This window comes from Salvia splendens, chromosome 8, assembly GCF_004379255.2.
Source record: "Salvia splendens isolate huo1 chromosome 8, SspV2, whole genome shotgun sequence".
NCBI lineage: Eukaryota > Viridiplantae > Streptophyta > Magnoliopsida > Lamiales > Lamiaceae > Salvia > Salvia splendens.
The window spans coordinates 4,778,683-4,802,417 of record NC_056039.1 but is presented as its reverse complement, the minus strand read 5'-3'; the positions used below and the strand labels follow the sequence as shown (position 1 = coordinate 4,802,417).

Below are 23,735 nucleotides of genomic sequence, written 5' to 3'. Positions count from 1 at the left end.
AATCAAGTTGTGAGCGCGTTTATGATCGAAAATGAGAATGCATATCTGATAAGGTATAGACATGAAAGGCATTCATCAATCAGACTATTTTTTCACAATGAAAATCGAAAGATTCAACGACGTATCGATGAAGAGTTGCACACAGAGGATGAATGCTGGGGCTGATCACAAACATGCAAGCTTTTCTATCAAAATCTTGACAACTTATCGCGTAGAGTTCTAGAAGTTCTCCTTGTGGAAATTGAACCGAGTAGATGAATTCATGGTGAATTCTTGGCAGAGCCCCTTGAGTGTCTTTGTTAGCATTGGACTTCCACAGTAGAACACTCCTGAAACACATGCAAGATTTCGATTTAAAGCTTTGAAGATGTTTGTGTTTTGCAGGAAAATTTCAATGTTAGAATACATGGCTTTACCTATCCTACTCGAAGGATGTAAACTGGATAAATTAGTGAAGACTTTTCTCCAGTTGGGACGTGCAAAATGAGTCCGTATCTGTTCCAACAGCAACCTCAAAATCAGCAGACTAGTTCAAGAATAAATGCATATCCTCCTGTTGTGAATTGTTATAACTGTGAATGTGCTTATTACCCTGCTATCTGAAACGACGTCCTTTCCATTCTTGGCATGTTGCAGCGACTGCACCATCGCTATTAGCGCTGATCGAGCATCACCTTCCTCATACATGCTTGTCAGGTAGTTGTGCATTTCTACGATTTGCTGCAAGTAGCAACAAGTTTTGTTAGATAGAAAAAGATAAGTGTCTTAGCTTGATGAGTTTGACGTAGTATTAGGCTTACATTATGGTCATATTCTGCAATGTCATCCATAACGCCTTTGAACCAGTCAAACGACCCTTGCTCCCTCGTCACCCAATAAAAGTATGCTCTCTCTGGACCACGCTTGTCTGCAGGGAACTCATCTAGTAGTTCCTGATTCAGGAAGTTATGAAATCTGTTTAGTAACATTGTCACTTGATTTTGTATACAAATTGGTGGATTTCTTTGCATTTACCGAGCGTGATTCATTGTTCACTATGTCCTTGATAATGCTGATGAATGGAGTAGCTCCAATACCTAAACCAACAAGTAGAAGAATGTCGAATTTCCTGTAATCCTGCGCAGGTGCACCGTAAGGACCTTTAACGACAATTCTTGGGAATCTGTGGAAAAAGATGAGTGAGATATGTGCTATGTTAAGCTATTGAAATATTAATTGAATTTCTCACTCTTGTGGAGTTTCTGTGTATGCCTTAGTTTCCATTCTCACCAGATCTCCCCTACTTTGTTTCTCGGATTGAGGCTCACACGCCTGTGTAGAATGAACAATTACTGTCAAAAGAAACCTCACAGTCACAGTCGTATGTGCAGTATAGCAACTAGAAAGCAACCTTTTCAAAGCGATTCTTGATCTCCGTTGTCCAGTCTCCCAATGTCCGTACATGGACGCTCAGATAGTCGTCGTCTGGTGCAGAAGTGATGGAGAATGGATGCCTGGAAGAAAGGTTTATAGAGTGAAATATAGACAAGAAGTAGTAACAAAAATACTACTACTGTAAGATTTGATTATATTTTACCATTCAAAGTTAGATATATCAGGACACTTGACAAATAGGTACATCCCACTCTTGTATCTGAATCCAGGAGGCTTGCTCATGTACAGGGCTAATACATTTCCTGTATATATGACAGCCTGCACTTCGAAAACAAGAAAAACGAGGTGGGCTTGCTGCTGCACGCGTGTAAAAACACACACACACTTGTTACCCTATTGATGTCAACTCTGTAGTTTCTGTCATGGAGTGTGAGGATTCTTTCAGTGGTGTAGACGAGCATTGGTACTGACACATACATCCATGTCTGTAAAACCAATCCACATCTCAACGGAGATTCTAGAGCAGCAAGAAAAAGAAACATGTGTCCGAACATGACATACCGTCTTCTTATACCATTCTGGGGTGAGGAAAAGGAACCAGCCATGGACAAGCAAGAGGATATAAACCACAACCAGCAGATGATGAGCATACCAGAAGGCATTGAACCCTGCCAAGCCATGGAAAGGCCCCGGAAACTTAACCACATTCCGCCTAAACGAGTGAGTTGCCAATGTGAAGGTGTAAAGCATCAAAAGTATCATTATAATGCCGGTAATCCCTTCAATACTTAACAACAAATCCATATAAGTCGGCTGCTTGTAATTGAAGATTGGTCCAAGAATAGTATCAAACTGATCTTTAGGGCAGCTGGATATCCTGACAAAATTGCAGCTCATGTGCATTATTATATGAACCATGGTGCCCAACATAACCTCCACTGAGATCAGCTTGTGGAAGTTGATGTTTTCATCAAAAGGGATTACTTGGCCAAGGAATGTCTCTCGTAGCCTTGTGAGAGTTCTTCTGCACACGGGCACGAGGATGAGGGCCATGTTGAACTTGACTGTCTCAGCTGCAGCCTTGGCGAAGCAGAGGCAGAATCCAAGCACTTGGAAAGCAGGTACCCGCTGATAGGCATTCAGCTTCCAAGTGAAGAGGGAGATATTTGTGCCCTGCCATAGCATGATGATCCATATCTTTTTCCAGTTGTCGAAGAATCTCTCCTTGGTCTTGGACAGGAACCGGCTGACTGGAGTACTGTATTCTTTGGGGATCATGGTTTTTGCTAGTGTGTCTGCTTTCTTGTCTGATCTTTGGCTTTCTTCTGATCCAACCATCCCTCTAAGAAGTGCTTCGAGTTGCCACATCTGTTTGAATTTGTAAAAGAGATGGGGTGCTAGTTTAATTTTCAAGAAAATGAAAAATGATGAGATAAAAAATGGTAGTACCTCTACATATCCATGATTATCAGGATCTAGCTCCTCCATGATCAATGCAGCATATGTCGAGGCTTCTTGCTTGAATTTTGACAGTTTGTTCGCGGATGCACTCATAACTAGAACCTTAACTTGACAGAAAATGAGTATATACATGAAAATAGAAAATTTGAAGTAATGAACTTGATGCTCACCTCTTTCACCTCATCCTCTGATAGCTTCCCATCTCCATTCTTGTCACACCTGTGAAGTTAAAAAAAAAATACTCGTATCATAAGCCGAAATAAATAGTCGAGCTACAACTTCAGCATCCTATTTCAAAACTATAAATGCTATTACATGTCAAAGAATATATGAAGCCTTGCATCCAAGTCTTGATTTGTCATGTCTTCCCAAAATTTCCTTAGTTGTAGCAAGTCTATCCCATTCTCAGTGGCGATGTTTCGACGCCTTGCCAGCGCCTCGAACAGCTCCCCTGCGAATTCCTTGCTGTCTCCCATCCCTTCCACAAGAAATAAGGTCAAATCCAAAGCCAAAAACACACCCCCAAAACAGGTCTATCTTCAAGAATTGAAGGAAGATACCAATGCAGGCCCCAAACTTGTCCTTAAACAGCCTGTCATCAACGGAATTCACGCAGAAACGCTTTTCAATGGCCTTCCACCCGTCCTCCTCCTTCCCCGTCTTGGCCCTATCAAGAAACCGGAGGCTCATCAGGCCCCTCTTTGCACCCGATTCTGTCCTTCCCATCTTAGGGCCGGAGCTCGTAACCACATTCCTCTTCCTCAAACTGCTGGATCTCTCATTGAAAGACATAGACGAAGGAGTTGGTTTTTTTACATCTTCCGTAACATCATCCTTGCCATCAATGTGTATATTCTCAAGAATCCATTTTTCTGAATCATCTTCCTGCCCTCCTGACTTTTCAGATGCCATATTGTTCAATGAGATCAATAATTCTGGGATGCAATAAGATGAATGTGAGCATGAAATGTTTCAAAATTTTGGTTGGATTCTGGGAGAGAGGGAGAATTAAAAGGAAGAATAGATATTTGAGGAATAGACACAGATAAAATGAAATGGAAAGTTAGTTATATTAGTTATTGTACATAGTCTTCAAAGTCAATATCATGATTTCACCCTAAAAGTTGACTTTGTTTTTGTACGTATAATGTAGTGTTACAATAAGAGCTACAGAGTCATTTTTTAATAAACATAATTAAATTTTTTGGGACATTCGTACAACTTTTTTAGTAGGATGCACGTAGTTGCTGAAAATTACGCATCACTGGGGAACGTGCATATGATATTAAACAAAAATAATTAGCAATGATTTCACACGTAAAAGAATGGGTTAGTACTAGATCTTAACTAGTATTTTCATGATTAGGATGTATAAAATAAAATAAATTAAAGAATAATTAAATGAAAATAGAAGTTGAAGTCTACAAAAATAAAGGGAGAAAGTAAGTGTAGGCAAGATTCAAATATGATACAAACCTCAAGGCTAAAACGAGTATCATCATTATAATTTGCTTTCATAGGCAATTTTACAAAAAGAATTTATATATACACACTTATAGAGGTGCGTTAAAATGACAACACCTCTTAAAGTAACACCATACCACCATTCCTAGCCAATCATTTGTACATGTGGACGAATAATCAGCTGCCATGTGGCAATCATAAAAAATGCTGAAGGGTAAATTTCTCGGCCAGCAATATCCAATACACTATACAACAATTTTTCTCGGCCAGCAATATCCAATACGCTAGAGAGCAATCTATAGATTGTTGTCTAGCGTTTATACTATTGCTGTGTAGCGTTTATAATATTGTTGGATACGTGGTGTCACAGTGTCACTTTAAAAGGTGTTGTCATTTTAACACAAACCCACACTCATATATGTATATATAGTAGAAATATACTATATGTGTAGTTCATGAAGAGGTTGAACACATTTGGGGCATGATAGATAAGCCGGCCTCGACTATATATGCATATACTTTTCAAGCAATCAACTCCCTTAATTGAGGGCAGTGAGGGGAACTCGGGAGTCTCTCATGGCTACGGCAGCTTCTAAAATATGCTTCGCATCGCCATTTGCTTGCTTTGATGATTTTGCATCCCAAAACACACTTAGCAGTTCCTCAAACGATGGAGTTCTCAGTTCCTCGATGGAGGTGACGCTTGACGGGTTGATTGGTCTTTTCTTTGGTGTCGAACATGATGGTTGATCGACCTGAGCATAAATGAACCCGAATTGATGAATTTAAGAACATTGGAGTATGATATATCTCATAGATAGGCCTACCGTGTACTCTTCTAGGAGGCATTTCCCTGCATTTTCTGTAATTTCGACAATCTTGTGATAATGTCCACTGTTCAAATCCCTTAAGTCTCCACAACAAGGGACGATCATGGAATCAAGATTGCCACATGCCTCGTGGTCAAGTTGTAACGAACCTACAGTTGGTTTTCAGTTCATTAAACATGTTTCAACAATATAAATTTCCTGTTACTCAGACCATTTCCTAAAAATGGGAAAGCTTACGGTCAATGGAGGAGAGAAGATTCTGGCTTCCAGTATCTGTGTCTTCCAATGCAGAACTCACAGCAGAAGAGAAACGTCCCCGTAAGATGTCAATAGTATCCATCCCTCCTCTACAGAGAAAGTATATTCACGTAAGATCGCAAAATGGAAGAACAAAAGAAGACTTGAAGTGGAGCCCTGGATTTGTTACTAACCTAACTATTTCATCTACTGAAGCAACATTGGTCTTCTCAAGATGAAGCAGGGACTCCTGAGCACTTTTCCATTGCTGTGCACCCAACTTTGCTTGTTCCATGCTGCATATTATGTATGTTTAACAAGTTTAGCATCAGTCAAGTCCAGCAGTGCAGAAAAAAGTATGTAATGAATGCTAACCATTTATGAAGGACGTCTTCCATATCTCCTTTCCCGATTTGGACTGAAGCAGTATCCTCAAGAAAATGAGATTCGGCACTTTGTGTGTAACTTGTCCATTCAGCTTTGATAGAGCCGGTAGTTTCTTGCATAGTTGACATCTCTTGCTGTAATTTGCTGGTTCTGCTGGCAGTGCTCTCTCGAAGTTCTACAATTGCACATTTGACCTAACGCAATACAAATTAAATCAAGAAAAAATTGATGAAGGTGGACTTATACGAATATAAAGGATGATTCCATATAAAGAGGTCGGGTTATTCTGATTGTTCTAGATGACTATCAAAATATAAACTTAGATGTGACAATTTAATGTTTCAATGCAAGCAAAGATGGGTAAAACCATTTTTTTCTTCTGCTTACTCTACAAAACTAATCAGTATATCACAATGTCAATCAAAGTAATTATATTGGAAGGAGGGGAAGATTAATTTTGGAGGTGCAAACCAGTTTCTTTTTCCGAGCATTTGAACCAGCAAGCAGCTCGGCCACTTTTGCTAGTAGTTGTTTTTCTTCATGGGCAGCACACTCCTACAGTGAAATCAGTCATCTGGTCAGAAAAAGCTTATCTAAGTGTGTATTGCGAAGAGCTTTGATACCTCAAACTTCTTTTCAAGTTCAGATAATTTCTGGTCGTTATTTGTCTGTGCCTCTTCGAATATTTGTCCCAGCATTGAAGCATGCCCGTCTAATGTCCTAAAGAAGTTTACAGTAATCTGAGAAATTGATCTTGTAGTTTCAACAGCTCTGTTATGAGCCTGTATATCATGTCAAACACAGTCAGTTATTATTCTGCGCGAAATTAAACCAGAGATAGTAAAGGCATTGAAAATATAACCATCTATTAGTTGCTAAAAAACAACCTCTCGCTGTTGTTCTGCATAAGCAGTTAGCTTTTTCTCCTGACTCTGCAGGCTATGTTGAAGATCATGAAGTAAAGCGTCAGCCTCTGAAGTAATTCCCTTGAACAGCTGCATCACATGATATAACAATCAGAAAATGCTAAAGTAACAGTCTCAAGTAATTCTGAATGCAACACAAACCTCTTCAAATGCTGAGGAGTGTTTAGAAACTTCAGAGTTCAATTGCCCAAAAGTTGATTGAGAGTTAGAATTAAGTTCACCAGCTAAATCATCTAAAGCCTTGATCCCAGATCCATACATGGTTTTCAGTTTTTCTATATGACTTTGAAGCTCTTCAGTTGCCTGCAAAAGGCACAACGAAGTTTCTCAAAGGCACCTAGAAGTGAAGGTACCACATGCATCTAAATATAGATAAAATTTAGACCTCAGTTTTTGTAGATACAAATGAATGCATGTCTTCTTCCATCTCTTTTAGCTGTTGTTCTTGCTGTGTGGTTGATGATGCCACAGCTTTGTGCAAGACACCTAGCTCCTGAGTTAATTGGGATTGGAACCTCTGTATAAGATTTCTGTTGCCATCTTCAATTTTGTCCTTGCGTTCTGAAATATTAGTATGCCGAGATTAGGATAGGATCTTTATCTTATAAAATCTAATACCGTTATCAAAGTAAGGACAGACCAATCTTGGTGAACAGATTAGTGATATCTGATGCAGCATCCTCCAGTTCTGACCGAAGCTCTAGTGCCCGCTCTATGAGTGCTTTCTCTGGTGGAAAACATTCAGATTACAATGTGACAATTGGTTAGAGGAAAATGTGCCGAAAAGGTAGTGGCTGGGTAGTAACATAATTGGAGTTTTGACAATGGAATATCTAAGACACTCCGGAAGAGGAAATTTAATTTTCATTTTATAAGGACACAAAATACAGATACAAAAGTAAGTAAAGAAGATGATGCCACCTACCAGACTTCAGAAGATTGGAAATCAAAAACTCCTTTTCTTTTATTGTTGCATTTGCCTGCATATGCCTTTCTTCAAGATCAAGCAACACATGCTCAGTTTCCTGAAGCCTTTTCTGTATTATGACCCAAAGCCTAGTTATTGCATGACAGTAACATTAGTAGTAAATGTTTTAAGTTTGAACGGGCACTAATTGAATATTACCTCAGTCTTTTCAAGCTTATCACTCAGTTCAGCAGTCGACTGCTGCTGAGAGTTGTACAAATCCTGGAGTTCTGCTAGTTGCTGTTCATAAATTTCAAGTTAATAATGAGTTATATATCATCTGAGAACAACCAACAATGCAGTGAGATTTTTTTGTTAAATATACCTTGTCCCTGGAATCTAGATCAAGTTCCATACGCTCTATCCTTTCTGACATGGCCTAACAAGTGGAAGATTGCGATATATATGAATCAGTTTGAAAATTCTTCCCTGGTTATTACATCAAAAGCACTTGTTAGGAAAAAAAGGAACCTTTTTCTCTGCCTCCTCTTGGAGATAACGATCTCTTGGTATGTATATTCCATTCTTCTCTCTTGCAGCATAAACCTCTGAGAACGTATGGTTTTCAAGAAAAAAAGTATACATAAATGATTAAGAACCCAAGTTTGACATTTTATTACACGATGTACTAAAGGAAGGGGGAGGAACAAGAGTTACCTTGCTTTAGTCGATCAATTTCAAAATATAAATCCTTGATCACAGCAGATTTCATCATCTTCTGGTTGATCTGTAATCATTTTAACCAATAAATAAGTCATATTAGTTGACATAAAGAGTAGCAAAGCTGCCAAAAAAAGAAACTATTCCAGGAGTACTAACCTCAGGTTTGTTCTTTATATTTTTGGCTCGGTGTGCATAGTCTAGTGTGCTGAGTGTCTCTTCCAAACAAAGTATGGACGGGGATACCGTGGCAATTATACATGTTTTCGTTTTTCCTCCCAGAGAATCTCTCAGCAACCTTGTTAACTTGCTATCCCTGCAATTTAAGGTAACATTATGTAATATATTTGAAAGATGCCTGACCACAGACCAGCAAGGTGAGATCTTTATACCTATATGGTACATGACCAGAATGCTCAACCAAAGCATTTATAACTCGACCAAGTGTCAACAAGCTCTTGTTAATCTCACCAGCTTCCCTTGCTCTGCCCTATAAAAGTAATTAAAGCTTTTCAAAAATCATAGAGGATCTATCAGACTATGATGCAGCAGAAATGCGTTTCAAGAGCAACTATTTTATCAGCTATATGGTATCGACAAGTTCAACTATGCATATTCCGTTGTTTCTTTCACTGAGCATTACATAAATGGAAGAGGTGGCTAGTCTTCGGATAATGAATCATTCCTCACCTCTCTAGCGCCAGAGCGAGAAATATTCTCTGAACCAGCAAGGTCAACGAGATTCAGCTTCCCACATTTGATCATTTCCTCTCCTTCTGGGGTACACTCCTTGATGTGAATAGTGATAGAAAAGATAGAGTGAGAGCGACTGCTCTGTTTGTTGAGAAGAGTCTCCGCCGTCTTCCTTTTAGCAGAACCTTTCTCTAAGATCTTATAAATCTCATTCGCAGTAGTCACAATCTCTTCCTCCAGTCCCCGAACAAAAACTCCACCTTTTCCATCCTCCATAAGCGCAATAGGTTTCTTCGATTTGTCCTCGGGAAATTTTGAAGTTTCTTCTGGTGCTAAAAGATCTGATATTTCCTCGTTATATAGTTCTAAGAATGTGACTTTCATGCTATACTCAGCATGCTGAGCCTCTAAAATGTCAAAAATTTGTCGAACAGCTCTTGGAATAACTCCTGCATCGCTTGGATATTCACCATTCTAAACAGAAAGAAGAGTTAAAGTTACAAGAATGAAAGTGCAAAAACATGAGATACAACATTGTCCATTAGTTGCAGCAGACAAATACCTTTTTCCTCGATCCACCCTCCATAGTATACGTCTTCCCAGTTCCCGTTTGCCCATAGGCAAAGATGGTGCAGTTATACCCCTCTAGCACCTCAAACACAATAGGGCAGACTGCTTGTTCATATAAATCCTTTTGCTGGGATGATGGACCAAAGACCTAAACAGAAGCACATAAATCCAATTTTTACAATGACACATAAAATGAGACAACGCAAAAGCAGAAGTTCGATGGAATTTTAAGAGTAAGTTTGCTCCTTTTAGATAATGAATCAAAGTAGCATTCTGAAGAAACACACCTTGTCAAAAAGGAAAGTCCTATCTATCTGCTTATTAGCAATAGTCTGAACAGCACAGACTTCTCTTTTGTTATCATTGCAAGAAATCACCACAGGCGTATGTATTCTAGCCTCATCCTCGCTCAACGGCCTATACAACACAAATAAAAAAGATATTCATATATTGGAAGAAAAGATCAAAATGCTAAGAAAATCGAAAGGCCACCAACCTGCATCGAACAATGACCTGCACATTGACGCCTTTCTCTTTGTCGGGCCTCCCATTGAAACTCCCCTCCCCGGATCGCAGATCTCTCCCCGCCTTATCACTCGAGCGCGGCGTCTGCGATGGGGAAATCGGCACCATTCCTCCTCCGCCACCGCCACCGCCTCCTCTTCTCTGTGTAGCTTCCATCGCAATTCAACCCTCCAAATCTCACGGATCAATCCTACTTTTCCTCCTGCACTGAACTGCAAGTGAGACGATCTCAACTCAGTCAACTGAAGCCCACATTTTTTCAAATCTCAAAATTCAAACCATAAATTGCAAAATCCGCATATAACGCGGAAAATCTCTGACTTTTGATTGAGCAAAACAGTTTAGAAATAGAAAGGAGGGAACAAGGTAGAGCAAATGAAGGAAGGGTGATCGAATCTAGTAAAATGACAGAGCACCTTGAAGATCGGAATTAATTAAAAAAAAAAGAAAAAGTGTAGAAGATGAGGGGAGTATAGTACCTAGAGATGAGTTGAGATGAGGGCGGCAATCTGGGAATGCAGAAGCAGAATGTGATTACGTACAAATGGCAACGCTATAGAGACAAGAGCTGAACAGGGGCCGTCTCAGAATTGTCGATTATCTTAAAATTAAAGCAGAGTAGAGATTAGAGAGAGTAGACAGAGAATCTAGTGAGAGAAAGAGTAGAAGCTTCAAAAAACTATGGCCGTTACGAGTCACGAGTCACGAGATATTTGAAATTGAAAACGAATACGAAATCAACTTCATCTAAAAATTAATTTGACTTTTTCCTTCTGCTGATGAGTAAAATATTCCAAATTCAAATATTCGATTTGATTCAAATCCAAATTTATTTTCAAATTTTTGGTTTGGATTAGTTTTTAATGATTTTAAGATGGTCCGATCAAATATTTTAAATCTCTTATACATATAAAACCTTTTTGTATTGAAAAATTCTAATAGTTTTTTAATTAAATTTTGGTTTTGATTTTCAAATTTTTATATATATTTTTACGTAATTGGATTTTTTGGATCGGATTAGGTTCATTGTTTCATGAACTTTTGAATTATTAAATTGGATTGGACAAAAATTCAAATGCATAATAGTTAATCCTAATTTTGTTTTTTGCAAAATTCAAATTTAAGCATTAAAGGTATCAATTATCGTCAACAATGCATGGTGAATTGGTCATTACATGTTGTTTTTTCGATATGTTTCAAAACGGAAAATAAATTGTTGAAGGGAAGCACGCCCCAACAGCAACATGCTCCCAATGGATAAGGGCACCCGCAACGCGTGCCTTCGCGGTGCCGCGTTTCGTTCCGGAGGAACGAAACCGCGGAAATACGCGTTGCAACCGCCCATTCCGTGCCTATGGCGTGCCGTGTGTCGTAGCTGCGAGACGCGGCACGACACGTCTCGCCACGCGCCGAGGCGACGTGGCGAGCTCCCAGCGCATGCGTGACGCCCACTCGCTGCCCCGCGAGTGGGTTTCGTGACGATGACGCAATAATTCATTTTTTTTTTTAAAATTCAAATTTAATTAATTTTTTTTATTTTTTGCAACGATAATGTTACCGTTTTTTTTATCCGTTTTATATATTTTTTTAAATTTTTTTACTCTATAAATACTCCTATTTCATACTCATTTCACTCACAAACACACATTTATTCCTCTCAAATCCTCTCTATTCGCACCCCAATTTTCATCTCAAATCAAAGCAGGTTCTTTTTGCGCAGAAGCAGGAGGCTGCTCGCAAGGATGTGGAGAGGGCGTTCGGGGTTCTCCAAGCGCGCTTCAACATCATCAAAGCCCCGGCCCGTACGTGGTTCATGGAGAACATGGTCGACTTCATGTATACGTGCATAATCTTGCACAACATGATTGTCCAAGACGAAGGATCCGAGGCGGGAAATTGGTTCGACCCCGAATCCCCCGGAAGCTCAACCGCAAGTAGTCCGCCTCGAAGTGGAGCGCATCCGTCTATACAAGAACGGTTATCTATTCGTGCAAGGACACGCGACTCTAGCGCCCACACCCAACTCCAAGAGGATCTAATTGAGCACATTTGAGCAAACTTTGGCGGATGAAATTATTAAATTGTGTACTTTTATTTTTTAGGAAATTATTAAATTGTGTACTTTTATTTTTTAGGAAATTATTAAATGATGTTTTTTTTACGAATTTTATGTTGTATGTTTATTTTATTTAATGAAGTGTGTTTGTTTTAATTGAATTGGGTTGGAAATAAAAATAAAAAATGAAATTGAATGAATAGTAATTTAAGGAACAGATAGGAAACGGAGGGTTGCAAGTTACGTTCCTTAGTTAAAGAATAGAGTAAAAAAGTATGGTGAGCCTGCAAATAGTAGTTTAAGGAACGGTGGAGAAACAGCGTCGTGAATGGCCTAAAGTGTGTGCGTGACACACTGACGCATGCAGTACTAATGATATTTTGATCCATACAAATATGCAATTAGGATTGAAATTTTAAAAAAAATATAAAAAAGGCCTATTGCTTTACCTTTTCTTTACGATTTGTTTATCAGACTGACGAAATTCCCAGTATATGGGGACAAGATAATGAGTGCTCAGATAGTCCAAGTCCAACAATGTCACATTTTTTGGGAAAATTTTGTCTTTTAACTTAAAATTTAGTGCACGAACATCATCTTAATTAGACAGACTAGCTGACTAGGGTCTTGTTTCCTCTATAAAAAAAATAAAAATAAAATCGATTAGTCACCCCAAACATTCAACAAGTGTTTATCCATCTCTGTCAAGTATATATGACATATATTCCACATAAAAGCATTGTACTTGGAGTGATAATTAGTAATTGAATTTTAATTTGGTATGAAACCGAAAAATTGAAGCATGATAGTGGAGTCCTTGGTTTGGTGTGAACAGTGTGGTGAAATTGCACCAAATATTAGTAATATAGTAGAACCTAACAAGGCATTGTGGCTAAGAAATTGAGATGTAAGGTAAAACATCACAAGCAAATGAGATAGAGATAGATTGTATATGTGGTGTGGAATGTGCCCCCATGTGATATGACCCCTCACATCATCATATTGCCTCCTAAATAAGTACTCCTATATTTTATTTTATTTGAACTTCCAACACCATTTAAAGATTTAAATTTTTTAAAATTATATGAGGGGGAGTTTTCTTAATTCTTAAACAGGAAATGTTTTGTCAAGCAGTTTAGATGCAAAACTTAAGAGTTGTAGGGAGGAAGGTTGCTGTCCTCCAACCCATATATATTCATTTTGATAATTTATTTTATTTAACATTCAACCTTTCACTAATATTAATATTACTATAAGACATTCATTTATGATAGTAGTAGTATAATTTAGGAGTGACATTTGACATCCTTCCAATTGTACATGTACTTCCAATTGTATATGTATATATGCTCTGACAGCTTTAGTTGTGCAGTTGCAACTCATACATATGTTTATAATATTCTCTACAACATTACATATGCTTTCTATCCATTCTGCTCATTTTTTTCATAAGGCCAACTAAAAAGTAAAAAAGTTAAAGAAGGGTTTATCTCTAAATATGATATACTTAATCTGACCTAAGAGCATCCACTGTGAGACGGAGTCCCGGCGGACTTCCCAAAAACACCTCCTGTCACGTCATAAGAACATCCCACTGCACAATGACGGACATCTCCAAGGACATCTACAATAATAAAAATTCACAAATTCACCAAATTAAACAATTTACAGAATTAAAATTTCGACACGAATACAGAGAAAATGCAACCTCTTTATTTAAAATAAAAAACATACATAATTATTAAAAAAATACATAGTTAAAAAAAAAACAACCTCAAGTTTCGACAAATGCGCCCCCCGTCTCACTCCTCGTCGTCCCCGCCGCCAGTCCCGTCGTGCCCGTGGCCGGTCCAGGCGTCACTCACGGGCAGGGATGGCATCCTCAAATCGCGCCGCATACTGTCGATGACATCCTTCAACATCAACTTGTATAAGGGGTCAGTCGCTGCATACCACTTATCCATGGTATGTATCAGGGTCTCATGCTGTTGTATGCTTGGGACCTCGGGGGACCCGCTAGTGCTTCCCCTAGCCATCATCGCGGTCTTTTCCCAACCGGACGACGGCAGCGGGAAGACGATTGAGGGGTCGGGAACTATGCCTCGGTGTCAGGGAGTTCGTGGGAACCGGCACTGCTGTTGTACTCCCCGGAGGCGTTGATCTTCATCCGCTTCGGCCAGCCAGCTTCAACACCCGAACTAAACTTGGCGGAAGTCTACACCACAAGATAGACCTCCCAATATTTGAATTCCCCGAAACCTAATTCACTGTCGGGGAACTGATGGTGAGACAAAAGCTTCACATCATCGGCAGACATGCCGCTGGTTGCCGTGCGGAGGTTGTTTTGGTAGATGCCGACAAATTGGCTGAGCTGCCTCCTCAGCCGCTCCCACTGTTTCCGGCATTGCTCTCCATCGTGAGGCTTCTCACCTGGCGGTTTGAATTGGAGGTATCTTTGGCTAATGCGCCACCACATTCTATCGATATGCTGGTTAGCCCTGACGTAGAGATCATCGACTACACTTATCCAGGCCTTCGCCAGCGCGACGCACTCCCTTATGCTCCAGATGGTCCTCTTTCTCCCGCCGGCTTCCTCCCCCTCCTCCTCGGCCCCCGCCCCACCCTCGTTCCCCGCACGCGAGGACGAGGTAGTGCCCTTGCCCTTGCCCTTCCCTCTCCCTTGCTTCCGCATCCTCCCTGCCGCCAGTGGCATCTCAGTGGGAGACTCCCTGACCAGAGATAGCCCCAACTCCTCAAAAGAGAAAGTCTCAATGTCGGTGAACTGAGTCTCCAGATGAGTACTCTGGGGGGAATCACTAGACAATAAATCCATATAGGGGCGATACACATTGTCCCCAGGTGATTGGGGGACCCCTTGCCTGCTCCCCCCGCAGCGGCAGGCATGCCTTGCATCATCCCGGGCATCATCATCCCGGGCATTTGGGGCATAATCCACGTCATCACAGCACTCATCCCGAGCATTTTGGGCATCATCCCCGTCATCGCGACACTCATCCCAGGCATTTGAGCTATCATCCCACCCATCCCTGCACACTAAGGGAGGTACGTATTGTAGTACACGGGCATCCAGGGACGGAGATAGCGTTGGCCAAGCCACCGCTCGAGCGGGGGCTTGGCCGGAGCCGAACTCATTACCCAGCCATGACTACCATGTTCAGATGTTGTGTCTGTTATATTGATAAATTTAATATCCATGAAAGACTTAATTTTTGTTGTATTTTGAGAAGAGAGAATGAGTAAATTGCATCGACAAAGAAGAAAGAAGAAGAAAAACAATTGCAGACCGGAGTAGATTTTCACAAGGAGGAAGAAGATGATACGGCGGCGCGTGTTTATTAGGTTTAGATCAATTGGGCCTTTTTAAATGGGTTTTACCCCAATTTAAATTGATTTAGTTTATTAACCCATTACTATTTAAAGAGTTAATAAACAAGTTTGGTCACTGAGATATACTAATTAATTTATTTTATTTAAATAAACGTATCACGTAATTAAACGACTCCATTAAATACAGATTTAATTGGATTCAATTAAATTATAGTATGATATACTTTAAACAAAAGAATTATAATATATTATATGTATATAAATAACTTACTTGAAATACATAAAATCAAATTAAATGAGAAATAACAAAATTATAACAATTTAGATTAGTTTTGATTCTAATACCTCTTTTTACAAAAGTATTTCGAGCTAATACTTCATTTAACTTAATGTTTTATTTCCCTACATCATGCTTATTTTCAGATTTCAAACAATTTTAATTTTTAAATTTGATATCATATTTTTTTGTTTTATTTAATTTTTAAAAGAACAACTACTCATATTAAATAAATTGACTACATCTCTCTTTTTTATTATATTATAATTCTTCAATATTATTATTATTTTAATTATTTAAATATTATTATAATTTTATTAAATTCCAGCACCGGCTAATTTGTATTTCTGGTTCCGTCCCTGCGGGCATCATCCCCGCCATTTGGGGTTGGGGCATCATCGGCGCCATTCCGGGCATCAACCCGGATATCGGTGTACTTCCGCCGGCATATCCCCCAACTCTAACAGGAAAAGTCGGCGTTTGTGACTTGCTTGTGGCGGGGGAATCACTATTATGATGCTCCATATATCTTCAAAAGAAATGAAATGAAGTTCAACGAGCCGTATATAGAGTTTTTTTTTAAAAAAAATTAAAAATCGGGACGTCCACCGGGACGTCCGTCATGGCACCGCAATGACAGACGTCCCGACGGACGTCGTCGAAAAGCCGCGGAACTCCGGTGTCCGCAAGCGACATCCGCGTCCGCCGGGTTTACGCCTAATGGCGGACGTCCGCTACGCCGGTCCGACGTCCGCCGTGACACCCGCTGCTGCAGATGCTCTAAGGATATCACAAGCACGTGTCAGTCAAAATCCTTGCCATATCCGTATTTAGACCCACCCCAATATTTATCTTTATTTATTACTACATATAATCTAATTTATATTCAACTCTAACATATGTGAAATTTAAACTATGTAAATAAAATAAATGTCAAATGTTCTTTTTTTTTTTGCAACATCAATTCCGGCTAGCAAGCCCAATAATATTTAAACAATACTACATGAAGAAGAGTACTGGTAGCATATATTAAACGAGGTATTTCAATAAATACAAAAGCGGCAAAGAAAATGATACGATAAAAAATAAACTAATAGTATATGACTATGAACACAACTGCCCGTGACACAAAAAGGGGGCAAGGGGTCCAATCAATAACATGGCGTAAAGTGTAGCAAATCATAGTACTAATGTATATATACATAACACATGTTTGTGTGTGTGTGTGTGTGTGTTGAGAGGTATATATATATGTATTTGGAAAGGTTGCGTTGGTTGAAAGGGGGAAATACGGTGGAGATGGTCCCAGAAATCAGGTGTGATCTGTGAATAAAGAGTTCATTACTGAACACTGCAAGTTTAATGTCTCATTTTCTTCTAATAAATCTACGTTTCAATTGATACTACTAAATTTTATTATTCTTTTTTTTCTTTTGCGATTTGAGATTTTACGAATAATTTTGACTTTCACGATTGGGTGGCCCAAAACTTAATTAGTAACCCATATATACCAAATACACATTGCTTCAACCTATTCCAATTAATTAACACATTAAAGTATTAAAACATTGATACTATATATGTTGGGTAGTTATGAATTGATCTTTCTTTTTGCCAAGCAAATTTAGTTACGGAGGTTGCAAATTTTTCGGAGGTCAACTAAAAATGCAATCGCAATTTTTTGTAATACTCTTCACACTGTTTGTCATTTACATACAAGCTAGTGGTACTTTTTTTTATAAAAAAAAATCTATTGATATAAAAAATTTGTTGCATCCACCCACAATGTTTTTCAATTACCGATGAGGCTTGATTATCTGAATAGATTCTTTAAACATAAACTGTTTTATCGGTAAAATACAATATCGTAAGAGTATTTTGCTACAGCATTTAAATTCATTTAAAAATGATGTTTATTTGTTGGACTACACAAAGATTTATCATATCAAGACAATTTTGATGTCGAGGCGTTAAACTCTTGCTGATTACCTGCTACAAACTGGAATATTATCGGACTTACATGTACAAAATCTTTAACAACTATATACGATTCAATTCAGCCTTTTCCAAGATAAAGCCCATAATTGCTATGCGTTGAGTATTGGGCTCAGCTTCAATCTGGGCCGACATACAAAAACTCTCTCTCCTCCCATTATGAGTAATTTATACTACCATCTACGCAAGAGCTAAGACAAACAATTTAGGATGAAGCCCTAATCTTAGACTAGAGAGAATGATATAGTGTCAAACTCTCATGCATGTTCATGTGTTGGAGTAAATAATTAGTTACAAAATTTTTCAAAATGAAAGTGATTGTCTATTATAGTAGTAGTAGTTTCTAACTTGCAAGAATGAGCATAATAATAATAATAACCAGGAACCTAACCAACTACAAGTGTTGACTTAATTAGCACCATAGTTTTTGATAGATTGAGATAGTTGCTGTCTTTTAACCAAAAAGCCTATTCCTTATAGCTGCGCCTTTTTCTCCTATTTTTCCTCTTTTGGCATTAAAATGGAGATGCGAAAGCGACTATAGTGCTGTTTTAGCCTTATCTTGGACTTGGACTAATTGGATTCATCATTCATGCATATCACTTCTTTCTTCTTCCTTCTATTTCAACTCAAAACACTCCCCTCTCACCTGATGTAGAAATCTCCACTCCTGCACTCAATGCTTCACATTGTGTGTTTTGTGTCAAAACTAATTAATACTATCACTCAACTTATTATTATTAGTAACATAAAATAAATTGGAAACATATTTGTATACTACTCCTACTATATATATATATAGAAAGGGTTTCATTAATCTTGAAAAATAGAAAGTGATTATTGCTAAATCTGTCTTTTACTGAGGAAATCTAATGAACCTCAGAATAATCCAAGATGTTTTTTTTTATTTTACTATAATCATGTTTTTTTCGTGTCTAATTATGTAACGGGCCTCACGGCCCACTTTTTTGATTCCGGTGACCACTAAAGGCGTGATTTGAACCACTTTTAATTTTCACTTTCGGCTTTGGACCCATTAAAGGCCTAATCAATTTTCAACTTTGTTAAACACTTAATATTATTATAAAAACATGATCATTTCTGCAATACTGTGCAGAAGATTAAGTCAAAATTACACACTGATTTCAAAAATTGACATTTACCGAACCTGGTACGTACTGTACAAATAATTTTTTTATTCCACATAATAATATGAGGCAGCAATGTTTGATTAAAGAGTTAGTGATTAAGGAGAAGCTTAGGTCAAAATCAGAAAAGCTAAGGGCTCTTTGTATGCGGAGAAAGGCAGCTGTTCTGCTTTGGGTTTACCATGCATCTTCTACTCCTCATCATATTATAATTTGTCCTATTTTATGAAAATTAATGCATGTGCTATTGTTTTATCAATAAAATTAATAAAACTAAATAAGTTCATTTCCATCAAGCTTATTCTATAATACTAATCTTATCAATATTTTACGAATTTTCAAACTAGTGAACTGTATTAATCGTAGTTGCATCATGAATTATTATCATAGAGTATAGGCTTATTTCGAACTACATCACAATCCATTTATCTTTTAAGTAGTGCTGCTAAAAGCACTGAATAATTAATTTTTGGGCCACTTTGGTTCAAAACGATTCTCCAAAGAGTTAATGCCTTCCACAATCCACTTGCTAGAATCTAGAGAAAGAGGTTGGTGTCTACAATATAGATATACTAACATAGTTGCATTTATACAATGAGGACTGAGGAGATGCTTTTATATTATCATTAAAGTGGATGCTTCTGCCGTAGATATATATCTTGGTGATGAAACGGCCCAAAATGATTTTCATTTCTCAATCAAACATCAAATGTTTAATTTCTAGTAGCACATGCTAGAATATATACAAGCTAGGGCTAATGATCAATATTTGAATTCTCTTCCAAGTTGAAGTTGCAATTTGTTACTATATGTTTGTTTTTTTACATAGGAATATTGTCAACTGTTTTTTTTAAATGGGGAGAGAAAAGGCAGGAAGCACTCTGCAAATTGATCAATATCAAATGAGTAATATGGTAGTGGCAACAATTTAGTCTTAGAAAAGGCTAGCATGACATAGACATATCTTCAATATACATATTTTTTTTAAAAAATATTGTACTATTAAAAAGATTTTTTTAATCCTGTTATTCATCTTCTGATAAAATTATACGTTGATGAAATCTTAACATCGATTATACGAACGATAGAAGATTTTGAAAAAAACATAGTGGATCGATTGGTTATTTATTTCATATCCATATTCCACCCTTTCCATGTATCTAAGAGTAATTATAAACAAAATATTAGGTCAACATGATATCTAATTTGATCCCAATTCAACATGAGGGCATTAACATCCAAAAACGAAAACAAAATAAAGAAATAAATGAAAGTAGAAATTAATTAGAAAGCCTAAGCTAGATTATATATATAGCATATAGTTTAGACTTTGGAGTAAAGAAGGGTGTGTGCTACCCACATGGCTCTACCTCTAGTCTATATAAAGAGCATATTTTGTAACTGAAGTAAGTGGTGGGGGCATTTTTTATACTCCTATATTCATTATTATGTTACACGTGCTATTTCACCATCTAAAATTGCTATTTTGAGAAACACATACACAAATTGAAACACCAGTGTATTAAACACTAAATTTATGCAATTTACAGATTCATTTAGAAAGATATTCTTATATTAAAAGAACTCAATTCGTTACAAAAAAATAAACCCAAAAAAGAAATATTAGAGAAAAAAAATACTAGGAATGTCAAGCGGATCAGTCTATCGATTTTCGGGTCAACTCTGCTCGAGTTTTCGTGTTAATTGAGTGTGTCTAATTAGATGTAGCAGGAATTTGATCGGGATAGATAAGCTTAAATATTCAGATTTTGAGCCCAATGAGTAAATATTTCCTCTGTTAAGGAATTTTAAATTTACCATTTGTATAAGTTGTTAAATATCTTCCTTCCCCACTTCCACCACCCCATCCCTAGTCATGTGGTAGGCCAAGTGACAAGATTGGCAAGTCAACGCCCAATCGGACATGACGTCATCCATTGATAAGGCCTTTGATCAAAATCTTACCTAATTTAATTCCTTTTATATACTCCATATAATATTATCCCACAAAAATCATAACATTAAACACTAGCAAGAAAAATTATGTCCGGACCATATTGGGGCCAATTTTCACTCCACCACGCACCGGCAGCTGAGCTCGTGTATCCGCCCCTACCCACTCCGGCCCTCTTAGGCGGTGGCGACTACTACGATTCCATTGGGCACAACAGCAGTGGTAGCAGCAGCCACGTGGATTCCCCGAACTCGAATAGTACTACTTATGGAGCACACAGTCCTACTCTCATCAATTGCCAATATCTCATTGATACAAATGTGGAAGCCTATTACAACATTGAATCAGAAAATAGCCATGACAGCTCCCAGGTATCATATCATCCAAGACTTTGTTTTATTATTGCAATCTCATTACTATAGACCATAGTAATAACTTAAATTGTGTTTTATTGGCTAATTAATAGGAAATGCCACAGTGCTATAAGTGGTCAAATAGCTCATTTGCAAGTGAGAATAGCTTATTTGAGAGCATGAATAGAGCCATTCCCTACAGCCCAGAGGAGAAAAAAGAGAGAATTGAGAGATATAGAAGCAAGAGAAATCTCAGGAACTTCAACAAGAAAATCAAGGTTCGTTTTTACTTTTTACTTATTTGGGGGGCCACTACTAATCATTGTTTGAATTATTTAATAAAAGCTTGAATTATTTTAATAAAAGCATATTAGTATTATTTACATTATTTTATACATCCTTCCATGCAACACGTATAATGACCTAAGTAGTTATACTCCCTCCGTCCCATTAGAGTATGCACTCTTTTATTTTTAGTCCGTCTCACAAGAGTATGCACTTTCTAATTTTAAAAAGTCTTTTCTGTCTAATAAGGTGTGACACATTCTCCACTAACAATAATTTTATTAATTGTGCACTAAAACTCGTGCCCAATCAAGAGTGTACACTCTCGTGGGATGGGTGGAGTAGTATTTAATCTATAACTTGCATAAAACATCCGTATAGTATTTACTCTATAATTGACCTTTAAAAAATATTACTCCTAATTAATTGATGGCACTTGTCACACTTAAGTAGGTTTCACTGCCTAACTATGCTTTTATGGAATCTATAAGTTCTCATCGAGTTTAAAGATAAACAATCGATCTAATTAAGATGTGTTATGGTGAAATTTTTATTTGCAAGTAATTAAACATTTGGATTTTTGGTTGAAACAGTATGAATGTAGGAAGACTTTGGCAGACAGTCGGCCGCGAGTGAGGGGAAGATTTGCGAGAAATGATGTGATAGAGAAAGCAACTCAATGTCCATTTCAAGAGGAAGACGAGGACGATTATCAAAGCTGGATTACTATACTTGATGCACTCAACAAATCTGATCTTGCGTTAATATCTTCATTTTGATAAATTGATCTTATTGTTGATTTCTTTAACTATTATTTTCATCAAGAATTATTAAAGTCATAAAACAACTATTTTAATTATTTTCATTTCATTGTTGATGTAAAGTTGGTTTTATGATAATGTTAATATTGCATTCGCAAGGTTCTTCGACTTGTAAAGAAAACTTTTTTATTGATTCCACATTATTGATGAAAGAGACATTATCTAACCATCTATACCATGTATTAGTGCTAATGGTGCTTTGTTAGAGAGGGAGGGAACCTCTAATATCGTGTTTAATACTTTTGACTTGGCGTTACAAAATCATTAGCACAGACACTCAGCTTTAACCAAATCAATGTCTTTGGTCAATAATAACATATTATGTGTAATTTTTTTTATTAATTTAATAAATTTAAATAGTCATTTACTATTTTAATCTCAATAAAAAAAATTATTTTAATTTTTAAATTTTCTTCTAATTTAATTTAACTTAAAAATTCTTTCAATTTCTGGCCAACTTCTATTTCTCAATAATTAGGAGTAGAGCAGAGTCACCTCACCCCTTTTGATAGTAGTACTACTAAAAAAGCTTGAAAAAAAATATAGAAATTAAAAATGGAGGAAAAAGATAAAAGAAACTTGTGGAATGGAGGGGAGTATATCCTTCTCTTCTTGGGAAGAAAAAACGGACATCCACAAATTGAATGAAACAAAGATGGATTAATTCGTAAACACGAATCATTATTTGAAGAAAATAAGAGGTGAAGATTTGTGGAGAAGCTGCATTACACTAGAATTAGTGGTTATGTATGATTGTTCATAAAGAAAAACTTAAAAGCCTAAAAACCTGGGTGTCACGCGCCGTAGCTACCTAGTATTAGGATTTGATGGATGTAATGAAAGAGAGTAAAACGACGATTATATGACTAGATTCTTTAGAATTAGCCACCTCGCCCTCGCCCTAGTATTAGGATTTTGGATTAGCGCATATAAATTAGAATTTGGATTGCAAAAAATAACCTAGTCTGTAGTCTAGGCCCAAGCCCATTAAACTGTACGGGCTTACCACAAAAGAATTATCGGCCCATGTTGTAACTTTTTCCTCTATGCTTCCAACAACCTAGTCTAGTAGTATATGCTTCCCAAACCTTATTTATATAAGGTTCAATTTTCCAATTTCTCCAAATCTGAAATTATTGTGTTAGTTTGCAAACATGAGATATAAAGAACAGCCTCTTACTTTTTCCTCATTTCCTTCTGGCGTCAGTACTATGATTTACAAGCAAAGAGATCGATACATTTACATAGGAATCATGAAATACTTATTAGAGCATCTCCAATGCACGGATGTCCCACTCGGACATCCACTAGGACTTCCTAAAAACACCTCCTGCCACGTCACTAGGACTTCTCATCCCACTGCCACGTCACTAGGACTTCCCCTGCACAATCCACCCTTCCCAT

General features: G+C 37.5%; 3 protein-coding genes across 3 annotated transcripts; 1 reads left to right on the top strand and 2 right to left on the bottom strand.

Moving 5' to 3' along the window:
* Positions 1-82: 82 nt before the first annotated feature.
* LOC121743981 (putative respiratory burst oxidase homolog protein H) lies at positions 83-3,785 on the bottom strand. Its single transcript, XM_042137401.1, has 14 exons — positions 3,396-3,785; positions 3,151-3,313; positions 3,006-3,054; positions 2,824-2,937; positions 1,936-2,742; positions 1,767-1,859; positions 1,577-1,692; positions 1,391-1,493; positions 1,229-1,311; positions 1,015-1,162; positions 801-932; positions 592-720; positions 417-495; positions 83-329 (listed from the first exon to the last, which is right to left on the bottom strand). Exons 1-14 carry the CDS (start codon positions 3,745-3,747, stop codon positions 220-222), a joined length of 2,478 nt encoding a protein of 825 aa, XP_041993335.1. The 5' UTR covers positions 3,748-3,785; the 3' UTR covers positions 83-219.
* A 420-nt stretch (positions 3,786-4,205) lies between these two features.
* LOC121745362 (kinesin-like protein KIN-5D) lies at positions 4,206-10,780 on the bottom strand. The gene is made up of 23 exons (XM_042139234.1): positions 10,574-10,780; positions 10,066-10,306; positions 9,857-9,986; positions 9,562-9,717; positions 8,997-9,473; positions 8,699-8,796; positions 8,466-8,622; positions 8,304-8,373; positions 8,118-8,194; positions 7,972-8,025; positions 7,806-7,886; positions 7,605-7,716; positions 7,320-7,406; positions 7,065-7,240; positions 6,821-6,982; positions 6,641-6,748; positions 6,377-6,535; positions 6,225-6,308; positions 5,742-5,947; positions 5,561-5,662; positions 5,367-5,476; positions 5,127-5,278; positions 4,206-5,054 (listed from the first exon to the last, which is right to left on the bottom strand). The coding sequence occupies exons 2-23, from the start codon at positions 10,248-10,250 to the stop codon at positions 4,839-4,841; spliced, it is 3,159 nt and encodes a 1,052-aa protein (XP_041995168.1). The 5' UTR covers positions 10,251-10,306; positions 10,574-10,780; the 3' UTR covers positions 4,206-4,838.
* Positions 10,781-20,920: 10,140 nt separating this feature from the next.
* LOC121743821 lies at positions 20,921-22,500 on the top strand. Its single transcript, XM_042137186.1, has 3 exons — positions 20,921-21,243; positions 21,339-21,503; positions 22,104-22,500. The coding sequence occupies exons 1-3, from the start codon at positions 20,962-20,964 to the stop codon at positions 22,287-22,289; spliced, it is 633 nt and encodes a 210-aa protein (XP_041993120.1). The 5' UTR covers positions 20,921-20,961; the 3' UTR covers positions 22,290-22,500.
* The last annotated feature ends 1,235 nt before the right edge of the window (positions 22,501-23,735 follow it).